At 42.8% G+C, this 21409-nt stretch overlaps 1 protein-coding gene across 3 annotated transcripts in view; it reads right to left on the bottom strand.

Moving 5' to 3' along the window:
• AGK (acylglycerol kinase) overlaps window positions 1-13146 on the bottom strand; it is a 78994-nt gene extending 65848 nt beyond the window's left edge. Inside the window, exons 1-3 of one of the 3 annotated variants that reach the window (XM_080664462.1) lie at window positions 13060-13082; window positions 12628-12717; window positions 8978-9092 (exon numbers count right to left, since the gene is read on the bottom strand). In XM_080664462.1, the coding sequence (XP_080520588.1) occupies window positions 8978-9078 (101 nt within the window). In that variant the 5' untranslated portion in view covers window positions 9079-9092; window positions 12628-12717; window positions 13060-13082. Of the gene's footprint in view, window positions 1-8977; window positions 9093-12627; window positions 12718-12816; window positions 12874-13059 lie in introns of those variants that run through there. The other 2 variants (XM_080664463.1, XM_080664461.1) reach the window with 2 other exon arrangements.
• Between the last annotated feature and the right edge of the window lie 8263 nt (window positions 13147-21409).

Raw genomic sequence — 21409 nt, 5'->3', positions numbered from 1 at the left:
TTGTCTAAGAATTAGTATGGAAAAGGCAGAGCAGGAAACTGAAGACATCTGGGAAAATATCAAAATAAATTTGTGGAAAAGGGATGAGTAACTTGGCTATAGATTTAGTGTATAGTTCTCTACAGGAACATCCAACAGCCTGGGGTTGTGAATTCAGAAATGGCCAAGGATTTTGCCCTCTGACTCAGACCTACATTCTCATACTAGTTCCTTCCTCCATAAATAAAATATATGACAAGTACCTTCTTTGTGCTGGGCCTTGGGAACAACACTGAGAAAGATAAACAGGACCTCTGCTCTTTAGAGTCTTATGATATTAAAAATGGAACAAATAATTATAATAGTAATGAGCATTACATAGAAGTTCATAGTGCTATGAAGAAAATGTAGGAAGACTGACTAACCTAGACTGTCTCCCCAGACAGGGAATAAATATTTGAGACCTGGAGAAATGGTAGAGGACTGTTGTTATGTGAAATGGGAAGAGTACGAGAAAGAATTCCATGAGAGAACAGCATATGCAAAGTCCCTTCAAGGAACCCTGAAACAGAAAGAACATGTCATTTTGCAAGACTTGAAAGTTCTCTATGCTACAACGTAGAGTGTGGCAAGGCTAGCAATGTATACACATGGGGCCAAATCATGTGAAGCTGATAAGAATTTTGAACTTGAGTCTAAAAGCAACAGCAATCTGCACTTTTGATAAGTATGTTCCAGCAATGGTGTGCAAAAATGATTAGAAACAGACAAGAGTAGATGCAAGGAGTACAGTTAGGAGCCATTTAATAAGAATCCAGGCCAGAGATGATGGTAGTAATATGGACAAAGGTGGTGACAGTGAGGACAGACAAAAGAAATCAAACAAATTAAGAGATGTAAAAAAAGTAGAATTTATTAGAATGTATAACCTGAATGTGGGGAATAAGTATGAAGGACAAATGAAAGATGATGTTCAAATTTTTAGTTTAGGAAATGAGTTGGTGATGAGTGGTACTAATCACTGAGAAGGAAGAGGATGAATGGGAAAGCTTTTGATTATATTTCTTTTTTTAAAAATATATTTTATTGATTTTTTTACAGAGAGGAAGGGAGAGGGATAGAGAGTTAGAAACATCGATGAGAGAGAAACATCGATCAGCTGCCTCTTGCACACCTCCTACTGGGGATGTGCCCGCAACCAAGGTACATGCCCTTGACCAGAATCGAACCTGGGACCTTTCAGTCCGCAGGCCGATGCTCTATCCACTGAGCCAAACCGGTCAGGGCTGATTATATTTCTTAGTCTGTTGAGGTTGAAGCACCTGTGAAGCATCCAAGTAGACAGGTAAGGTAAGCAGTTGAATACAGACATAGGTATGGACCTCAAAAGGATCTTTATGGAAACATAAACCAGGTGTTTGTCTACATACAGCCAAACTGAAGCCATTGTGAGTGGAAGAGATCATGTAAGGAGAAGAGGGCCGAGGGCAGAGTCCAGATAACCGCTTCCCTACTACTTGCTAGATGGAGGAGTAAAAGATGAGAAAGAACAGCCAAACATATAGGAAGAAAAACAGAAATTTGGGAGTTAGGAGCCAAGGAAAAAAGTGTTTCAAGGAGGGTAAAGCTGCGTGATCAAAAAGAATGAAAAACAAAACTGGTGAAAATAATTCTAATCAAGATGATGAGAAGCATAGGGAAGCAGAGAAAACCTATTCAAAAACTTTAACTGAAAAAGAGGAAGAAATGAGAGACTGAAAAAGCCAGGGGAGAACATGTGAAAAATGGAGTTAGGGAGTGAGGTGTTGGTTGAATCAAGAAATCTAAGATAGGGAAAATGAAAGGGTATATATTTGGACAAAAATGGAGAATCCAAGGGACAAGAGGTCTTGATGACACTGAAAAGTAGAAGGGAAGAAAACTAGACTAACAGAAGGTCATCTGAGAAATTATAATACTGAAGCTTCATATTTCAGAAGTGGAACAAGGGCAAGTGATGATAAGGTTTAGCGTTCAACCAATGAGAGTGCTTAGAGTTGAAATAGGGCAGAATAATAGTGAGAGCCCCAAGAATAGATGAAGTTAGAGTGTCAGATAGGTCATGCACATGAACACTCAAAGCATCCAAGAAGCTAACAACACTTAGAGAGAAAAGACATTGATAATCCAGGCACCTAAGCCTAATGTAGGTGAGATTCCAGAAAGCTGGAAGGCTTACAGTTTTATGATATAGTCTCAAAGGAGAAGAGATTTTTATAAGATGAAAGACGAATGATTTGAAATAGGTTCTGAGGACACAGGGGTGGGCAAACTTTTTGACTCGAGGGCCACAATGGGTTCTTAAACTGGACTGGAGGGCCGGAACAAAAGCATGGATGGAGTGTTTGTGTGAACTAATGTAAATTCAAAGTAAAGGAGCGGAGGGGAGAGCAAGAGAACCGGATAGAACAGCTGGATCCAGCCCGCGGGCCGTAGTTTGCCCACAGCTGAATGACAACCCATTGAAGGGGCAGGGCAGCTTCTACTCAAAAGAGCTGTAGGGTAAAAGTTTCTCAGGGAAAAAGAAACTAGATTAGTATAAAGAAAGAATGTGAGGACTGTTATATGACAAAGTTAGGGATATATAGATTTTTTAAAAAAAGACAATAGAGGGAAATTACCTCAACATAATAAAGACCATATGTGCAAAGCCAACAGCTTACATCATACTCAACAGTGAAAGATTTAAAGGTTGTCCTTTAAGATCAGGAACAAGACAAGAATGCCCACTCTCGCCACTTCCATTCAACACAGTACTGGAAGTCCTACACAGCAATTAGGCAAGAAAAATAAATAAAAGGCAGCCAAATTGGAAAGCAAGAACTGAAATTATCTCTGTTTGCAAACAACATGATCTTATATGTAGAAAATCCTAAAGATTCCATGCAAAACAACAACAACAACGACAAAAGTTAAAATAAATTCAGCAAAGTTGACAGATACAAAATCAACATGCAAAATCAGTTGCATGTTTATACACTAACAATGAACAATCTGAATAAGAAAATAAGCCCTGGCTGAGTGGTTCAGTTGGTTGGAGCATTGTCCCAGACACCAAAAGTTTGTGGGTTTGATTACTGATCAAGGCACATACCTAGGTGGCAGTTTGATCCTTGGTCCCTGGTTGGGGCATGGGCGGAAGGCAACTGATCAATATTTCTCTCTCACATCGCTGATTCTCACTCTCTCCCCCATCCCCTTCCTCTCTGTTTAAAATCAGTAAAAACATAACCTTGGGTGAGAAAATAAATAAATAAATAAATTTAAATAAATGAAAATAATGCTATTTATGATAGCATTGAAAATAATAAAATATTTAAGAATAACTTAACCAAGGAGGCAAAAAACTTGTACACTAAAAACTACAAAACACTGCTGAGAGACATTAAAGATGACACACATTAATGGAAAGATATCCCATGTTCATAAACTGGAAAACTTACTATCCATACTACCCAAAGTGATCTATAGATTAAATGCAATTCCTATTTAAATCCCAGTGGCATTTTTGGCAGAAATAGGAAAAAAATTTCTAAAATTTATATGAAATCTCAAAGGACCCCAAATAACGAAGTTTAAGACTCATACTTCCTGATTTTAAATCATATTACAAAGGTATAGTAATCAAAAAACTAATAATATTGGCATAAAAACAGATGTGTAGAACAATGGAACAGAATAGAGAGCCCAGAAATAAATCCAGGTATATATATTTAAATGATCTTCAATAAGGATGCCAAAACAACATAATGGGGGAAAGACTCAAAATGAATTAAAGACCTAAATGTAAGACCTAAAACTGTAAAACTTCTAGCGAAAACATATGGGGAAAGCTTCATGACACTAGATTTGGTAATGATTTCTTGGATATGATCCGAAAGCAGAAGCAACAAAAGCAAAAATAGATAAATGGAATGACAGCAAACTTAAAAACTTCTGTGCATTAAATAATACAATTAACAGAGTGAAAAGGAAATCTATGAAATGGGAGAAAAAATTTGCAAGTCATATATCTCATAAGGGATTAAACAATGCCTGAATTCAGCAACATAAAACCAAATAACCTGCCTTTTTTTTAATGGTCAGGACTTACACATTTCTCCAGAGAAGATAAATAAATGACCAAGAAGCATATAAAAAGATGTTCAACATCAGTAATCATTAGAGAAATGAAAATCAAAACCACTAGATGCCATATCTCACCCATTAGGATGGCCCCTATAAGAAAAAAAAAAAGAAAAGAATTAGTGTTGGTGAGGATGTGGAGTAATTGGAGCCCTTGTGCAGTTGGTGGGAATGTAAAATGGTACAACCGATATGGAAAATAGTATAGAGGTTCCTCAAAAAATTAAAAATATAATTACCACATGATCCAGCAATCCCACTTCTGAGTATACTAGTGGCCCAGTGCACAGATTCGTGCACATTGAAAGGAAATTAGAAGAAATTTTAATATCGCTATTCGCCTTTTCTCTATAACAGAAGTGTCAACCAAATTCACGATTGACAATGACAGATCGAAACACACACATGCAATTGGCGCCAGTGAGAGCTTTATATGGATTGTGCATGCGCGAGTCAACTTAGCCTTTTATAGATATAGAATAAACTTGCTTTCTGATGTAGCTAAACTTTTTCCAGCCCAGTGAAGCATCCCAACTTCTCTTTCAGGTAATTGTCAGCAACACAGCAATAAATGTCAACACAAAACAGATTATTATTGTAGATCATGCAGGGAGAACAAAGGGTAAAATATTTAACTGCAGCAGTGTTTGACTATATTTTGCGTAGTGAGAAAACCTGAAGTCATTTTCAAGGCCCACCATTTCTTACTTCTTTTCAGTAGGGTCAAGTTTCTAAAATTTCTAAATCTCCATTTTCCGGCTAATGAAAAGAAAACAGGATCCCACTGAATCTCCCATCTACCTACTCCAGGACTTCTGTGAGGATCACATGAGAGGAGGCACGTGAAAACGCTTCACAGACATTTGGTTAAAGTGTGAAATGTTCGCACCTGGCTATAAAGCAAGTCACGTTCCTGGGCTGAAGAAACTGCAAGGAGGCTAGTCGTTACTAGGGAGAGGAAGCTGGGCATTGCTACGTGAGGTCATTACCTGGGGCCCACAGTGACCATTTCTGGGTTGGGATGTGGGCCACATTTTGCACCATGGGGTCTCGGCAGTGTCGTCTGCAATTTGGTGGGCTGTCACTCTGGGTGGTGGCGGGGCCTATGTCCCACTTGGGGGAAGCTGAGTGTTGCCTTGTGGGCGCCAGGTCCGGGGTGCCAGTGCTCATGATAGCAACCAGTCAGATGGTCGAACACTTAGCATATAAGCCTTTTATATATATAAACTAGAAGCCCAGTGCATGAAATTCATGCACGGGGCGGGGGGGGGGGGGGAAGTCCCCCAGCGCAGCCTGCACCCTCTCCAATCTGGGACCCCTTGAGAATGTCCGAATGCCCTCTCACAATCCAGGACTGCTGGCTCCCAACTGCTCGCCTGCCTGCCTGCCTGCCTGATTGCCCCTAACCACTTTTGCCTGCCGGCCTGATCACCTCCTAACAACTCCCCTGCCAGCCTGATCAACACCTAACTGCTTCCCTGCTGGCCCGATTGCCCTAACTGCCCTCCCCTGCCACCCTGGTTGCCCCCAACTGCCCTCCCCTGCAGGCTTGGTCCCCCCAAACTTCCCTCCCCGGCAGGCCTGGTCGCCCCCAACTGCCCTCACCTGCAGGCCTGGTCCCCCCCAACTGCCATCCCCTGCTGGCCTCGTTGCCCCTAACTGCCCTCCCCTTCCAGCCTGGTTGCTCCTAACTGCCCTCCCCTGTAGGCCTCATCCCTCCCAACTGCCCTCCCCTGCAGGCCTGGTGGCCCCTAACTGCCCTCCCCTGCAGGCCTGCTCACCCCCAAATGCCCTCCCCTGCCAGCCTAGTCACCCCTAACTGCCCTCCCCTGCCACCCTGGTTGCCCCCAACTGCTCTCCCCTGCAGGCTTGGTTCCCCCACAACTTCCCTCCCCTGCAGGCCTAATCCCCCCCAACTGCCCTCCCCTGCTGGCCTGGTTGCTCCTAACTGCCCTCCCCTGCAGGCTTGGTCCCCCCCAACTGCCCTCCCCTGTAGGCTTGGTCCCTCCCAACTCCCCTCCCCTGCAGGCCTGCTCACCCCCAACTGCCCTCCCCTGCAGGCCTGGTCCCCCCTAACTGCCCTCCCTGCCAGCCTGGTTGCCCCTAACTGCCCTCCCCTGCCAGCCTGGTTGCCCCTAACTGCCCTCCCCTGCAGGCTTGGTTCCCCGCAACTTCCCTCCCCTGCAGGCCTGGTCCCCCCCAACTGCCTCCCCTGCAGGCCTGGTCCCCCCTAACTGCCCTCCCCTGCCACTCTGGTTGCCCTTAACTGCCCTCCCCTGCTGGCCTGGTTGCCCGCAACTGCCCTCCCCTGCAGGCCTTGTCCCTCCCAACTGCCCTCCCCTGCAGGCCTGGTCCCCCCCAACTGCCCTCCCCTGCAGGCTTGGTCCCCCCCAACTGCCCTCCCCTGCAGGCCTGGTCCCTCCCAACTGCCCTCCCCTGCTTGCCTGATCGCCCACAACTGCCCTCCCCAGCTGGCCATCTGGTGGCAGTCATCTTGTGTCCACATGGGGGCAGCCATCTTGTGTGTTGGAGTTACAGTCAATTCGCATATTACTCTTTTATTAGATAGGATAGAGGCCTAAAAGAACTGAAAACAAGATCTCAAAGACACAGCTGCATACCCTAGTTCACTGTATTAGCATTAGTCACACTAGCCAAGAGGTTAAAGCAATCCAAATATCCATCAACAGATGAATGGATAAAGAAAATGTAATATATACATATACTAAATATTATTCAGCCTTAAAAAAGGAGGAAAAGTCTGCCATATGCCACAACATGGATGAAAATTAAGGAAATTATACTAAAAAAAATAAGCAAGTTACAAAAGACAAATATCATGTGATCCCATTTATACGAGGAATATAAAGTAGTTAAACTAACAGACACAGAAAGTAGAGGGGTGGTTGCCAGGGCTGGGGGAGGAGGAAATGGGGGAGTTTTGTTCAGTGGATAGAGAGCTTCAGTTTTGCAAGATGAACAAATTCTGGAGATTTACTGCATAACAGTGTGAATGTACTTAATACCACCAAACTGTGTACTAAAAAAAAAAATGAGGCCTCCAATGTGCTGAGACTTAATGGGACTACACTGACAAGAAATTACTGTCGCACCTCTAAAAGACATCCTGAACAGAGGACATGGTTATTTCCTCAAATCTTCATTCACCTGGTAAAGGAAACAGCAGTAATCCTCAGTGGGGGGAGGTTCTCCCTGATGGAGCTTGCCAAGGACTACACTGGGTGCTCCTGCAAAGGAAACCCTAATTCCTACCGTGGCAGAAGGTATAAGGAGCTGTTAAGGAGAAAACCCCAGGCCCCAAATGGTGTCACTCATGCCCATGATACCAAATCCAGATTTAAGACCTGCTCCAACTGCAGTTTCAACTTTGTCCAGAAACATAATCTTAATCACTCAGGAATTTTCTGGTCAAGAACCAGTTAACTCTCACATGGCCTTCTCCATCCCCCATACATAGAAGAGGCATGATTGAACCCTTCTCAATCTCTTTCACCACTACCCCTCCCAAAAAGACATCCTGGAGCAAAATGAATTATTTTGTAATAGCTCCCCAGCCCCCCTCTTCTTCCTACCAAAACCTTCCACTTTATACATCCCTTCAGAGCAGCCTTCTAGCTGCTAGATGGGGTGCTTGCTGCCTGACTCGGAATCTCTGAATTCATTAGATCTTCAAATTTATTCAGTTGAATTTTGTTTTTTAACAGAGCCTTTCCTTGAGGACTCAAGCGTAGTTAGAAAAGGGAGGAAAAGGCAAACACCATATGCATCATATTCCGTTTGTTAGAGCTTTCCTCCACCCTTTTCCTTTTTATCTATTACCAACTTTAAGCTCCTCGGGCCTGTTCTTTATACACTAGCTAATAGAATTCAAGTGCTTAGCATTGAGGATACTTAGAAAGAAAGGGGGGAATGTTCCATCTTCTCTACAACTGCAAAGTACTAGACATTGTGCTGCATCATAAAATTATCCCTGCCGTGGAGAGCCGTGGAGAACCGAGAACGTTCACAAAAGCAACAGTGCGGATCTCCTTTCTAATGTGGAGACCATCACAAAGCCTTGCTGCACTGTCTTCTGTTTGATCAGCAGTCACTGAACACACCTGGATGGCAGAGAGACTTGCTATATACTTAAGATGTAGCCCTTAATCCCCCAAAAGCCTGTAAATTGATTGGTTCTTTTAATAACCTGCATAATTTGTATGCAAAAACTCTGTTTATCTAAATCTTATTACCATATTAAATCACAAGAGGAGCTCAGGCACTTTCTCCTCCCTCTAGGCCTGAAGACTAATAAAACCGGGGCTCTGCAGAATTCCTTATTTAAACAAAAGGTTTGAAAGTCTTTGTCTCATTCAAATTAGCCCAGGCTAAAGGGACAGATGAGGAAAGTCACAGGGGTTGGAGGAAGCAGATTCAGTAACTGTCCAGCAACCAGAGTGATGAGACCCAGAGGCTATATAGTAAGAAACTGAAGGAGTAAAACCGCAAGGAGCCTGAGTCCCAGTCCCTGTCTACTATTAACCTGGCAGACTTTTCTCTCTCTAGGCTGGGCCTTAAGTTTTTCCCCTTCCCATCTCACAACTATAATCTATATCCGCTGCAGCATCAGTGCTAGTAGCTCCACATAGTTCCATTTTATAGAACTGGTTACAAGAAGCCTTTGTCTTTGTGGTTACAATGCCTACTTTTCTTTCTACACCACAATGTTTTATAGAGACAAGCCCAGCTGAATGAAATTTTAACCTTCGGCCCTTTGGACAGTTTTGCTGTGGGAGGTGAAGGTGGGGTGGGAGGGGGGCTCTCAGATATTTACCAGTGTTTTTCATACAGCCAATGGCCTCCCCATGACAGCAGGCAGATTCCAGCTGTAGTTTTCTTCCAATGGTTTCGAAGTTTTGTAAAGAACATAGTCATCTTCTAGAGATTTGCTAGGTTACAGAGGCAGAAAAAGAAAAAATATACACATGATTATCCAAGGTCAGCATGCACAGTCCCTACGAATCTGTCTTCCATTCGTTCATCCTCTCCCTGTCCCCCTTCCCTTGCTCTTTTCCTTCTTGCGGCCTCTCTGGCCTCTTCCCATCTAGTCTCACAGTCTTCATCGCCTCACCTGCCCACCTACCTTTTAAAATTTCTTTCTTCACTTCTTCTCACCTAAAACTACACTGTTTCCTTCTCTAATCACTTTTACCTTAGGAGGCAGGAGGGGCAGAAAAAGAAGGAAATTCTAGGCTTCTTGTTTTTCCTTTCTTCTTACAGTCACTGGAAGATTATTTGTCAATCTATTATATGTATACTAGAGGCCTGGTGCACGAATTTGTGCACCGGTGGGATCCCTCGGCCTGGCCTGCAACTTCGCGCAATCCAGGACCCCTCAGGGGATGTCAGACTGCCAGTTTCAGCCTGGTCCCGCAGGAGTCTGAAGGAGTCTGAGAAAATGGTAGAAGTGGAAAGGTCACTCTGACCTCCTCCCCTACCTCACCAACTAGCCTGAAACTGGTCAAAAAACCCTGTGAGAGGTGCCCTCTCTTTACCTAAAGGAAAAGAGCATCCTTCTCTCCCAAGACAAAGGGATGCCAAGAAGAATCCTAGCAAGCAGCCTCTGCTAAGTTTCTGATTTAGGACAGTTACCTCAGACTCCTTATGCGTTCATATCCCCCACTCTTCCTCAAACCTACCACAAAATACTCAGGTCTGTCTGTTTGGGTCTTCAATTTCTTTTGAAGGCTCCTGTGTCACATAAAACTCATTAAATAAATGTGCATGCTTTTCTCCTGTTAATCTATCAGGTAAATTTACAGACCCAGCTTGGGACCCTATGAGGGTCAAGTAGAACTTTTTCCTCCCCTACAGTAAATTTTTCTTCACTAAGAATTTTTACTGATGTGGAAAAAATTCAAAACACAATGTTAAGTAAAATCAGCAGGCTAAAAAGCTATATATAATTGGTATTATCCCAATTATGTCCAAGCACAAATATAAATGGAAAAAATACCAGTAGAAATAAACACAAAAAAATTGAAGTAGTTAGCTCTTGGTTGTGGGATAATGGGCAACATTCATTTTATTTATTAAATTGCAATGTATTTTCTAAGTTTTCTAAAATGAACATAAATCATTTTCTAAACAGATAAATATTTAAACAGAAAAAATTTTATGACTGTGTGTGTATGCGGTAAATAAACTAAGAAAAAAAAAAACCTGCTTTCACTGAAAATTCTAGTTCTCTTATTACTCCCTTTAACCACAGACAGAGACTCTCTTCTTGGTCTAACTCGAATCAGGCTCCTCTGACCTCTCTGCTGGAGGAGGCCCAGCCTTTGGCTTCCCTCTGTCCTAATAAAATCCAGTTTGAATAAGAATTTTGTTAAGTCAGTTTAGCACCAAAAAAACAAACAAACAAACAAACAAACAAAAACACCAAAAAACCCACCGTTGGTATCTGACCACCCTGGCAAGAATTCTGTTGAGTCATTGTAATAAGAATCCCTTATCTCTGATATTCTAAGTCATTTTTCACTCACTGACCTCCACCTGGTTCTTGGCTACCAACCCCCAACAATCCTCGGTGGTGGGAGCTGAGTCCGATCTCCCTCCCCTACGCCTAGATGCCCATTACAGTGTTCTCTACATCCATGGAGATGCCTCTCCCCCGGCCCCTTGAGTAAAGTCTGCCTTACCATTCTTTAACAAGTGTTACTAAATAATTTTTTTCTTCAACACCACCATTCGTTAAAATTCCTCTGAAGGCAAGAAACATCCTTATCACCAGCAATAATGAGACTAGGCCAGAAAACACAGCTTCCTATGAATCGGGGACACAGTCCAGGCTAGCTCATAATGGAACCCAAAGGCACATCTGATAGTAGACTGGAGGTGACACAGTGGTGCATGGTAGGGAAGTCTTCCCAGAAGGCGTGACATTACACTAAGTCTCGAAGAATGAGGAGGAGTTACCACGAAAGGAGTTAAAGGGTCTAATGAGCACAAAGACACAAAAAAGACCAAAGTGTGTTCTGGAAAATACAAATAGGTAGTCAGTATAGATAAAGAAGAGGGTAAATATGGGAGAGTATCTTGAACAAGGCCTCTCTAATGCCAGTGTAAAAGTTGCTAAAATGCTGAGCACTTGGGTAAAATGCAGATGCTTGAGCATTACTCCCGAGATCCCGATTTGTTCTAGTTGGGCTGTCATTGTCATTTTTAACAAGAACATAGGAGTCTCTAACGGAAGTCAGCACTACACCGCACTTGGAGAAACACTGGTTGGGAGATAAAGGAGGTTCAGAAAAGATCAGGAAGGGCCTTGAATCCATGCTAGGGACTTTGGATTTTATGTTGAAGATGATGAAACCTTGAAGGGACTTAAGTGAGTTATATGATTATATTTGAACTGTAGAAAGATCATTTTGGAGCAGAATGGAAACCAGACTGGATAAAGTTGAGTTTAAACTAGAGAGAGCCAGTAGGAAGTTATTACCATAACCTCCAGTCACCAAAAGGAAGGAAGGAGCAACAGAGGTGGAGGATGGATTTGGGAAATCTTTATAAAATAGAATTTGGCAGCACTTGGTGATCAATTAATTTTAAGAGGTGAGAGAGGAGGAATCAAGCCAGGATCATACCTGGGTGACTAACTGGATAATAATGATTTCAATCCTTACATTTGGTAGTATGTGCACTTTAGGACATACCAAGTTTGAGATGCCTGTAGGGCATCCAAGTAGAAACATCAGTGAAGGTCTGGACTTAGCAGTTCGAAGCTAGGAGAAATTGTCAGGGTAGAAGGTAGGAATTTGGGACTCTTGGCTATGAGGGAGGTCAAGTTTGAGTGCAGATAAAGTCATCCGAGGTTAGGGAGCGAGAAGCATCTAAGAGTCCCTATGTCTGTTTAAAGGTCATCTATAACCCAATGAATAATTCGAATATTATAAAAAGAGTGGAAACATAGAGGCTGCCCAGGGTATTGTAAAGAGCACTGGTTCAAGGGCCCCGAGGCCTAGACTCCAGTCCAGGCTTTGTCACTTACTGGCAGTGAGAGCCTGGGTGGGTCATGTAGCCTCTGCCCCTACGTCCTCATTAGTAAAATGAGGACATACCACCTGTTCTAATGAGCTCATCAGGCTTAAGGATCGCATCTGATAGGGCTGCCAATGTACTTCCCTCATTAATAAATGAGGATACACCACCTGTTCTGATTAACTAATTAGGCTGTAAGGATCACATCTGATGGGGCTCTGAATGCACTCTGCATATTTTTCTGTAAGCATTTATATTGTCATCCCAATATGCAATATAATAGCTAGCAATGTACACTCCTTCCAAGTACCCAACACACTTCTTCTCGTCTCAGTAAAAGTCTAAATTTTATATGTTCTGATAAACATCCCTTGCCTGAAAAGCAGAGTTGGGCTTTTCCTCCCCAAAGAATTGCTAAAATCTAACTGTACTCGACCTCCTCACCTGTAAGGCGGGGGTTCTCTCACTAGATGTGAACCCCTCACAGGCTGGTTCGGTCCATGCACCTCTAGCGAACAGAACCTAGCAAAGCACCTGGAATGAATGAACCAACCAATCGATCAGAAATCATTCACCCTATTTTGCAAACGGCTACGCTGAAGCCCAAAGGAAGACAGTGAGTAAGGGTCACACCAGCTAGCGACAGCCCTGGGACCAGAATCCCGGCCGGCGGTCTCCCTCAGTGACCATCGGGGACCCCGCCATCTGCGCGGAGCCCTCCCCCCGACACTGGCGCTGGGCCTTCGGGGCGCCGCCGCACCCGCGGCCCCGAAGCCGGGTCCCCTCGGCCGAGCGCGACTCCGACCCGCCGCCCGGGATCCGCTCACGCCCGTCCCAGGGCCCGCGCTCCTCCCGCGCCGGCTTCGCTGTACTCACCGCCGCCGGTCCGCTCCGCGCCTGCCTTCCGGTGTGCTCCCTCCAGATCCCTCCGCTCATTTGAGGGAAACCGCTGCCGACGCCCTCGGGTTCCGCCCCGGGCTCCTGACACGTAAGGAGTGCGGAGTGCAAAGGCCACCACCTGGGGGCTTCCTTCATTTTTCATTCACTTATTTATTCATCCATCCAGCCTGCCATCCATCCAGCCATCGCTCAACGATATTTTATGGAAAGCCTTCTAAGGCAAACACTATTTTAGGACCTGGCATGACATCAAGGAAATAACTCAATGAACAGGGCAATGTTAGTGCTAAGGGCCACAAAGAAACGGAACCAGGTGATATAAAGGGAGCGGGGTGCGGGTGAACTATTTTAAATTAGGCAAAGTTAGGCCTCTCTGAGTGAGGGGTAATTAATCTGAGGCCTGAAAGGTGCGAAGAAGCAGGTCAAACAAAGATCCAGGGGAACAGAGAGCCCAGAAGAGGGAACAGCCAGTGCAAAACTCTAAAGCCTGAGGCAGTTGGGCAGGTCAGGGGTCAATGCGGGTGAAGCCAAGGGAACTAGGAGTATAGGATAGCGAAGAGGCTGGAGAGATGGGCAAGACAAGCCATGGTGGTAAGGGGTTCGGACATTATACCAAATGGGATGGAAAGGCATTGAGAGGATTCAGACCAAGGAACAATGTGATCTGGTTTACATTTTACACGTCTCTCTGGCCACAATATAGTGAATGATTCTAGAAAACAAGAAAGCTCAGATAAACCAGCAGTTCTGATTCTCAGTTCCTCTCCCCACCCCCAGCCCCAGGTGGTGTGGAGACCAACCTATTCAGTCCAGGCTTCTTTCCTTCCTCCTTCAGTTCATCATTCTGTCAACACAACATTTGCTAAGTGTGTTCCTGCGAGGCACCAGGCATGCACTCAAGAACAGCACCTTTCAGGTTCCTGCCCTTATAGGGCTTGCAACCTGGTTTCCCCATTTACAGGCTGCATCACAGCTCAGCTTCTCCCTCTGCCCAGTCCTGCTTCCCGCTCGCCCTTTTTAACAGGTGTTGATTCTGAACACTGAACACTGTATGTTACACAGAATGACACCCCCCCGACACACACACACACACACACACACACACACACACACACACACGTCTGTCTGAATCCCTGAAACCTGTGAATGCCTTACAGGTGTGATTAAGTTTAGGATCTTGAGAAGTTTAGCGTGGATTATCCAGGTGGGCCCAATGTAATCACAGAGGTCCTTATTAGAAGGAGACCACAGATGAGATAGATGAGAGAGAGAGAAGGAGAAAGAAAAAGAGAGAGAAGGAGAAAAAGAGAGAGAAGGAGAAAAAGAGAGAGAAGGAGAAAAAGAGAGAAAGAAAAATGATGGTATCTGCTGGCTTTGAAGATGAAGGAACCATAAACCAAGGAATGTAGTTGGCATTTGGAGTGGTGAAAGTTCTAAAATTGGTTGTGGCGATGGTTGCACCACTCCATGGATATACTAAAAGCACTGAATTAGGAACTTTAAATGAGAAAATTGTATGGTATGTGAATTATGGCTCAAAAAGCTGTTAAAAGAGAGATGGTCCCACATTTTCCCTTAGCTAGGATCACAGGTGTGCATAATACCTGAAACTGCCACAACCATAGTTCAGCCATGATGGGAGTCAGCCTGGGGCACAGCCCACAGAGGATGGGAGGGTAAGGATGAAAAGAACCTAGGTCCCTGATGACATCATTGGCCCAAATGGTTCTTCTATGCCTAGAGCTTGCTCAAACTCTAGACATCCTATTATGTGAAATAATGAAATTCCTTATTGTTAAAGCAGTCAAAGTCAGGGATTTCTGATCCTGGAAGTTAAGAGCACCGACTTGATAAACTACAAGCCACAAGCTATTAATGGATAGGAGACACAGTGAGGACGGTGTTTTTTTTAAAAAAGTGAGGTGGTTTTAAAGGAACAAAACAGGTAAAAATAGATGTCAGAAAGGAGCTACAGTAACTGACATCAATGGCATGCTTAAACTTTTCTTGTTCCTAAAATTGTTCTCCAACTATTTCCCTGGACCTGTGCCATACTCATATTCTACAGGTTTATTAACAATAAAACAGAGTTAAAGGTTCAGAAACAGTGATATAACCCCCATATCACATTGAATAGCTTTATATGTAGTAAATGGATCCTGCTTGTGGAAGTGGATCCTCCCCAGTCAGAACTTTTATCACAGAAAATTATCCACAAGTTCTTTTAACATTCATGTTGGTTTATTTACTTATTTTATGCACACAGATCCTTCTTCAGCCTACTTCATTTTCCTTTAAGAAAAAGTATGAAATGGTGTTCTTATGGTATTTATGCTTCAAATCTCTTCCTTATTGTAACCTTTAATACCTACTGCATCTACTTCTATCAGATTGGAAACATGTAAATGAGACCTTTCAAGAAACCAGTGGGTCCTAGGAGAGGGAATGTCTTCCAGAGTGTGACATGGGCTCTTACAAGAACCCTTTGTAATGCCCATTCTCATGCATGATCTATACGGGCTCTGCCTTTTCCTGAATGTAACTTCTTTTGTTAATGTGTCCCCTTGTCATCCGTTGCCACCTACTCCCCCTGATGACATCTGGGCCCTGGCTGGCACTTTCCAACTGCCTGTTTAATATAGGAGTGAAAAGGGACAGAGATTGGATCCATGTGGATTGCATCAAGCCGTCTCCAGTATTGTTTGGCAAACCCAGTCTGCCAGAGTAACCCAATTTCTAAATATTCTGAAACGAGAAGGTGGAAATTCTGTCTATAGCAAACTTAAGTAGCTTTTTCAAGACCTTATTTTTCAAGCAGTTTTAGGTTTATAACAAAATGAGAAGAAGATACAGAGATTTCCCATATATCCACTGCCCCTACACTTGCATAGCCTCCTATTATCAACATCACTCACCAGAGTCTCTCTCTCTCTCTCTCTCTTTCTCTGTATCTCTCTCCCCTTTTCCCCCACCCAAGGATAAGCCTACATTAATACATTATAATCACCCCAAATCCATAGTTTACCTTAGGGTTCACTCTTTATCTTGTACATTCTATGAGTTTAGACAAAAGTATAATGATGTATACCCATCTTTATAATATCATACAAAGTGAATTACACTGCCCTAAAAATCCTCTATGTTCTACCTATTTATCTCTCCTCACCCCACCACAGCAACCACTGATATTTTTATGGCCTCCATAGTGTTATCTTTGCCAGAATGTCATATAATTGGAATCATACAGCATGTAGCCTTTACAGATTGGCTTATTTCCCTTTGTAATATGCATTTAAGTTCCTTCCATGTCTTTTCATGGCTTCATAGCTCATTTTTGTGTGAACACTGAGTAACATTCCATTGTCTGGGTGTACCACACTTTATCCATTCACCTACTGAAGGACATTTCGGTTGTCTCTAAGTTTTGGTCATTACAAATTAAGCTGCTATAAACATCCATGTGCAAGTTTTTGTGTGGGCATAAGTGTTCAACTCCTTTGGGTAAAATACCAAGAAGCATGATGGCTGGATCTTATGGTAAGAGTATGTTTAGTTTCTTAAGAAACCACCAAATTGTCTCCCAAAGTGGCTGTACCATTTTGCATTTCCACCAGCAATGAATGAGGGTCCCTGTTGTTCCATATCCTCACCAGTATTGGGTGTTGTCACTGTTCTAGATTTTGGCTATTCTAATAGGTGGTACCTCATTATTTTAATTTGCATTTCCTGCTGGCATATGATGTAAAGTAGATTTTCATATGCTTATTTGCCAACTATATATATATATATATATATATATATATATATATATATATATATATATATATTTTTAGGTGTCTCTTAAAGTTTTTGTCCTATTTTCTAATCAGGTTGTTTGCTTTCTTATTATTGAATTTTAAAAGTACTTTGTAAATTTTGGATAGCAGTCCCTTTCTAGATGTGTCTTTTGCAAATATTTCCTCCCAGTCTGTGGCTTGTCTTCTAATTATCTTGATACTGTCTTTAACAAAGCAGAAGTTTTTCATTTTAATGAAGACCAGCTTATCAATTTTTCTTTCATGAATCGTGTGTGGGTGTATCTAAAAAGCATCACTATACCCAAGGTGATGTAGGTTTTCTCCTATGCTATCTTGAAGGAGTTTTATGGTTTTCCATTTTACACTTAGGTCTGTGATATATTTTTAATTCATTTCTGTGAAAAGTGTAAGGTTGTGTCTAGATTCTTTTTTTTTTTCTTTCTTGCCTGTGGCTGTCCAGTTGTCCCAGCACCATTTGTTGAAAAGACTCTCCTTTATCCATTGTAATGCCTTTGCTCCTTTATCAAAGATCAGTTGACTATTTTTGTGGGTGGGGTCGATTTCTGGGCTCTCTATTTTGTTCCATTGATCTATTGTCTATTCCTTTGCCAATACCACACTGTCTTCATTACTGTAACTTCACAGTGAGTCTTAAGAAACCAGGTAGCATCAGTCCTCCAACTTGGTTCTTCTCTTTCAATAATGTCTTGGCTATTCTGGGTCTCTTGCCTCTCCATATACACTTCGGAATCAATATCCATAAATGAACTTTCTGGGATTTCTGTGGGGATTGCAGATACATCAAATTGAGGAGAAATGACTTCTTGACAATATTGAGTCTTCCTATCCAGAACATGGAATATCTCTCCATTTATCTAGTTCTTTTTTCATTTCATTCATCAGAGAGGCAAACTATAAGACTGTTAATAGGAACAAGGTACCCAGGGATAGAAGGCAAGAGCCTTAACATGGGTGCAGTCTGGTTGTGCCTCTCCAAAGTTAGAGCACATACAAAGCTGGCTGCCACCGTGATGCCTGAACAAGAGACAGCTGGCTCAGTAGACATTAACTGATGCATAAGACGTGTCAGAGACATTGACTAAAAGCATAACCCTGAGTTTTACCTTTACCCAGTGACCTCAATGGAGGCAATACCCAGCTGGCTGATAGTCTAAGCTTCAGATTCAGTAAGAATATCATTCGCTTGGTGCCAGCATTTCTTTATCGGGTATTACATTTTCTATACAATGGGGACATGAAGCAAACATTTTAGAAGGAAGTCACTGTCACTGGTTATCTGTGAGCCGCACCATCCCTGCTTCTGCTACTTTATTTCCTGACTCATGTATTCTGGCTAAAGGAGGAATCGTTATCATGTATCATGCTGGTTCAAAGAATATTCTCAACCTACCAGGCAGCACTCCATATTGAGAGTGTTTATTTAACCAGCTGGAGGCATACCTGAAGTTTAGTAAGACATTCTACTCTTCTGTAAGGCCAGCTGCTTCTGGGTGTTGGCTACATAATGAGACCAGTGACTCTCAACGGGCTGTAGCCCATCATCTAACTTGGGCTCTTTGGTTAGGAGCAATGTTGTATAAGATACCACGACCATTTACAGCATAAGGCCCCTGCTAAGTCCCCAGATGGTGGCTTTGGCAAAGCATGACAGGCATGCAAAATAAAACTAAATTGGGAATCCTTCATGGGTCTTGCTGTACGCTCATCCAACACTCTGATCTGTCCCCCAGACCCTAGGAATATGATTAGATCTGCTAGGTCTTCAGGGCTGAAGGACAAAGTCAATGGTACCAGATCAGCAGAGGAGCCCTCTTATGCTCTGAGTCCACTCAAACCTGATGGCTTTTCATCCCCCTGTGAAATGGGACTCTGCAGCACACACACATGTCATATCTGCTGCCTCCAACATGTGTCTCTTCTGGTGGAGGGTGCAGTGCACAGTGCCCTCCTTCACTGTGATGGCACTAATGAAGTGGCCCAGCCAACATGATGTCTTTGAGGTAGTGGACAGTAAAAGTCTCTTGCCCTCAGTGGCTGCAAGGTTCCAGGTGACCCTCGTTCAGAACAGGTGTCAGAGGTGATGGTGAAACCTAAGGCACACAGTGATGGGCAGGTTAAGATGGGCCACTAGAGTGACTAGCAATCCAAGAAAAGGTGAGAGATGGCAGAGACAGAAAGTGAGAGGATACACTACCATAGATGCATTTGTAATTTTCATGGAGAACCCCAGAGATAATCACTGTGCCACTGAAATCCTGCTCTCCTACCTTAATTCTTTCTTGAACAGGGAAGTTTACAAACAAGAATTTCAAAATTATGCTCTAAGCTCTTTTTGGCAAGTATACCCAATGATGATTTTAAAATATTGAGTCCGTTTTTAGTTCACAACTACCTCTCTAGTCAGACTCTCCAGTATATTATCTCCACCAGCATTTCTCATGGTGTGTTTATAGAGTACTATTTCAGAGCAAAGTTACCAGCAATAGTTATACATACAAACCAAACAAAAACCCAATAATTCCATGAGCATGGGAATGACTAGGCTAAACATATGTCTTTACATTAGAATTCAATAGAATCTTTAATATATAAATGAACATATAAATTTCAAAAAGAGTGATATAGGATACAGTGTTTCATGTATTTTTTTAAGTTGGGAATAAAACTCAGACTTCTTGACTTCAAGTCTTGTGGAATTGAGAGTTGTGGTAGAAATACTACTGAACTTCGAAACAGGACACCCAGGTTTAATTTCCAGGTCTTCTTTTTAGTTATTAAATCGTTAGGAGTGGTTATTTAATTGTCTGAATCTCTGTTTCTTCATCAATATAAAGATAATTCTCTAACTTAGCTACAGGGCTCATCATGAAAATTAAATAGGTTATTGGCTGTAAAATCACCTACTTAGTAATTAATGCCAAATACATATAAGTACTCCATTTAACTCCAAACCACATGCTCTTTTTTCCTATTTATTTATTTATTTATTTATTTATTTATTTATTGTTAATACTCACCCAAGGATATTTTTCCATTGATTTTTAGAGAGAGTGGAAGGGAGGCGGAGGGACCAAGAGAGAGAAACATCAATGTGAGAGAGACACATGGATTGGTTGCTTCCCACATGTGCCCCCACTAGGGGCCGGGATTGAGCCTGAAACCGAGGTATGTGCCCTTGACTAGAATCGAACCCAGGGCCGTACAGTCCACAGGCCAATGCCCTATCCTTTGAGCCAAACCGGCCAGGGCCAAGCCATATGCTCTTAAAAATAAAAGTGCAGTGTTTAAAAATCCATTGTGAATTGTATTAATTATATTTAAAATGTTACATACAGACATGAACCTAAAAAGTCCGTAACAGATGAAGGGAATATGAGTTGACATTAAATATATTTAATGTATAACAAGTGTAACAAGCTGTCATCCAGTGAATGAGGAAGGGGGGTGACCCAAGCCTTTAGAAGGACAGTTTTGTGGGTGTAGAATAGAATAAAGATGACTGACCCACTGGTCGGAGAATATCAATGCAATTGTAGCAAAAACAAGGCAAATATCAAAAGAAAGGGGCACTTTGAAGCAGCATAGCAAAAGAAAATAACACTGCACCCAGTCAGGTTCTGCCTCACTCGTTGCACATTTGACCTTGGGCATTTAATGGAACCTAACTTGCTAGAATTGAGAAATGGAAAAGACTTTCCCTCTGCCTGGGCGTAGGAGCTGGATCAGATTCTCTTTTCCACTTCTCAGTTCTACATTTCCTTTGCAAGCTTTACTTTTTATCTTGGTTGGCCTCATTGTCCAAAATTGTTCAGTATCCCAAACTGCAAAACGATAAGCACAAATACTAAATCCTGCTACTAATTGTGCCTGTAATTGCTCAGATTAAGTTCTGTGACTTAAAATTCTCTGACGTTAATTCTAAAGCTCTCGATATATTCATTATTTCCACGCGGTCTCTTATCTTGAACCTTAAGAGGAAAACCAGGGCAGGAAACCCTGGTTCCTAGCTTTGGTGCGCAGCCAGCCTGAATAACGCACCACTAGATGGCGCAGAAGATCCGGCCGTAGCAGGAGAATTGGGGATAAACACACACGCTATTTTCCTCTGGTGTACTGGCTGGCTCTAGGCTGTTATGTCCTTCATTGTCAGGGATCTTGGGGATGTCTTGGCTTAAATCTAATGCAAACAGTCCCTCCTTAGTGCTCAGCAGTTTGTAAACGGATCGTGGGTTCAGCAATAGTATCTCCGGGCCTTATCACAAGATTCATTAATGAGCGGATCTTTCTCTCCCTGCACCTTTGCTCAGTCCCCAAGTCCGGGGCCATCCTGTGTTTCTTCAACCATTCATTGCGTATCTTAAGTGTCAGGTAAAGAGCAAAAAGTGATGTGGTTTGAGAGGTACTGGACTTCGGCATTTTTTTCTTAGTCTGCTATCAGTATCAGGCCTGGTTACTGTGCCTCAGGGTGACTGCTCAGACCCTGCACTCAGGCGACCAAGTTGCTGGCA

The sequence above is a fragment of the Plecotus auritus genome, assembly GCF_963455305.1.
Source record: "Plecotus auritus genome assembly, chromosome: 4".
Classification (NCBI taxonomy): Eukaryota; Metazoa; Chordata; class Mammalia; order Chiroptera; family Vespertilionidae; genus Plecotus; species Plecotus auritus.
Note: the sequence above shows the minus strand (reverse complement) of the source record. Positions and strands in the feature narration are given on the sequence as shown.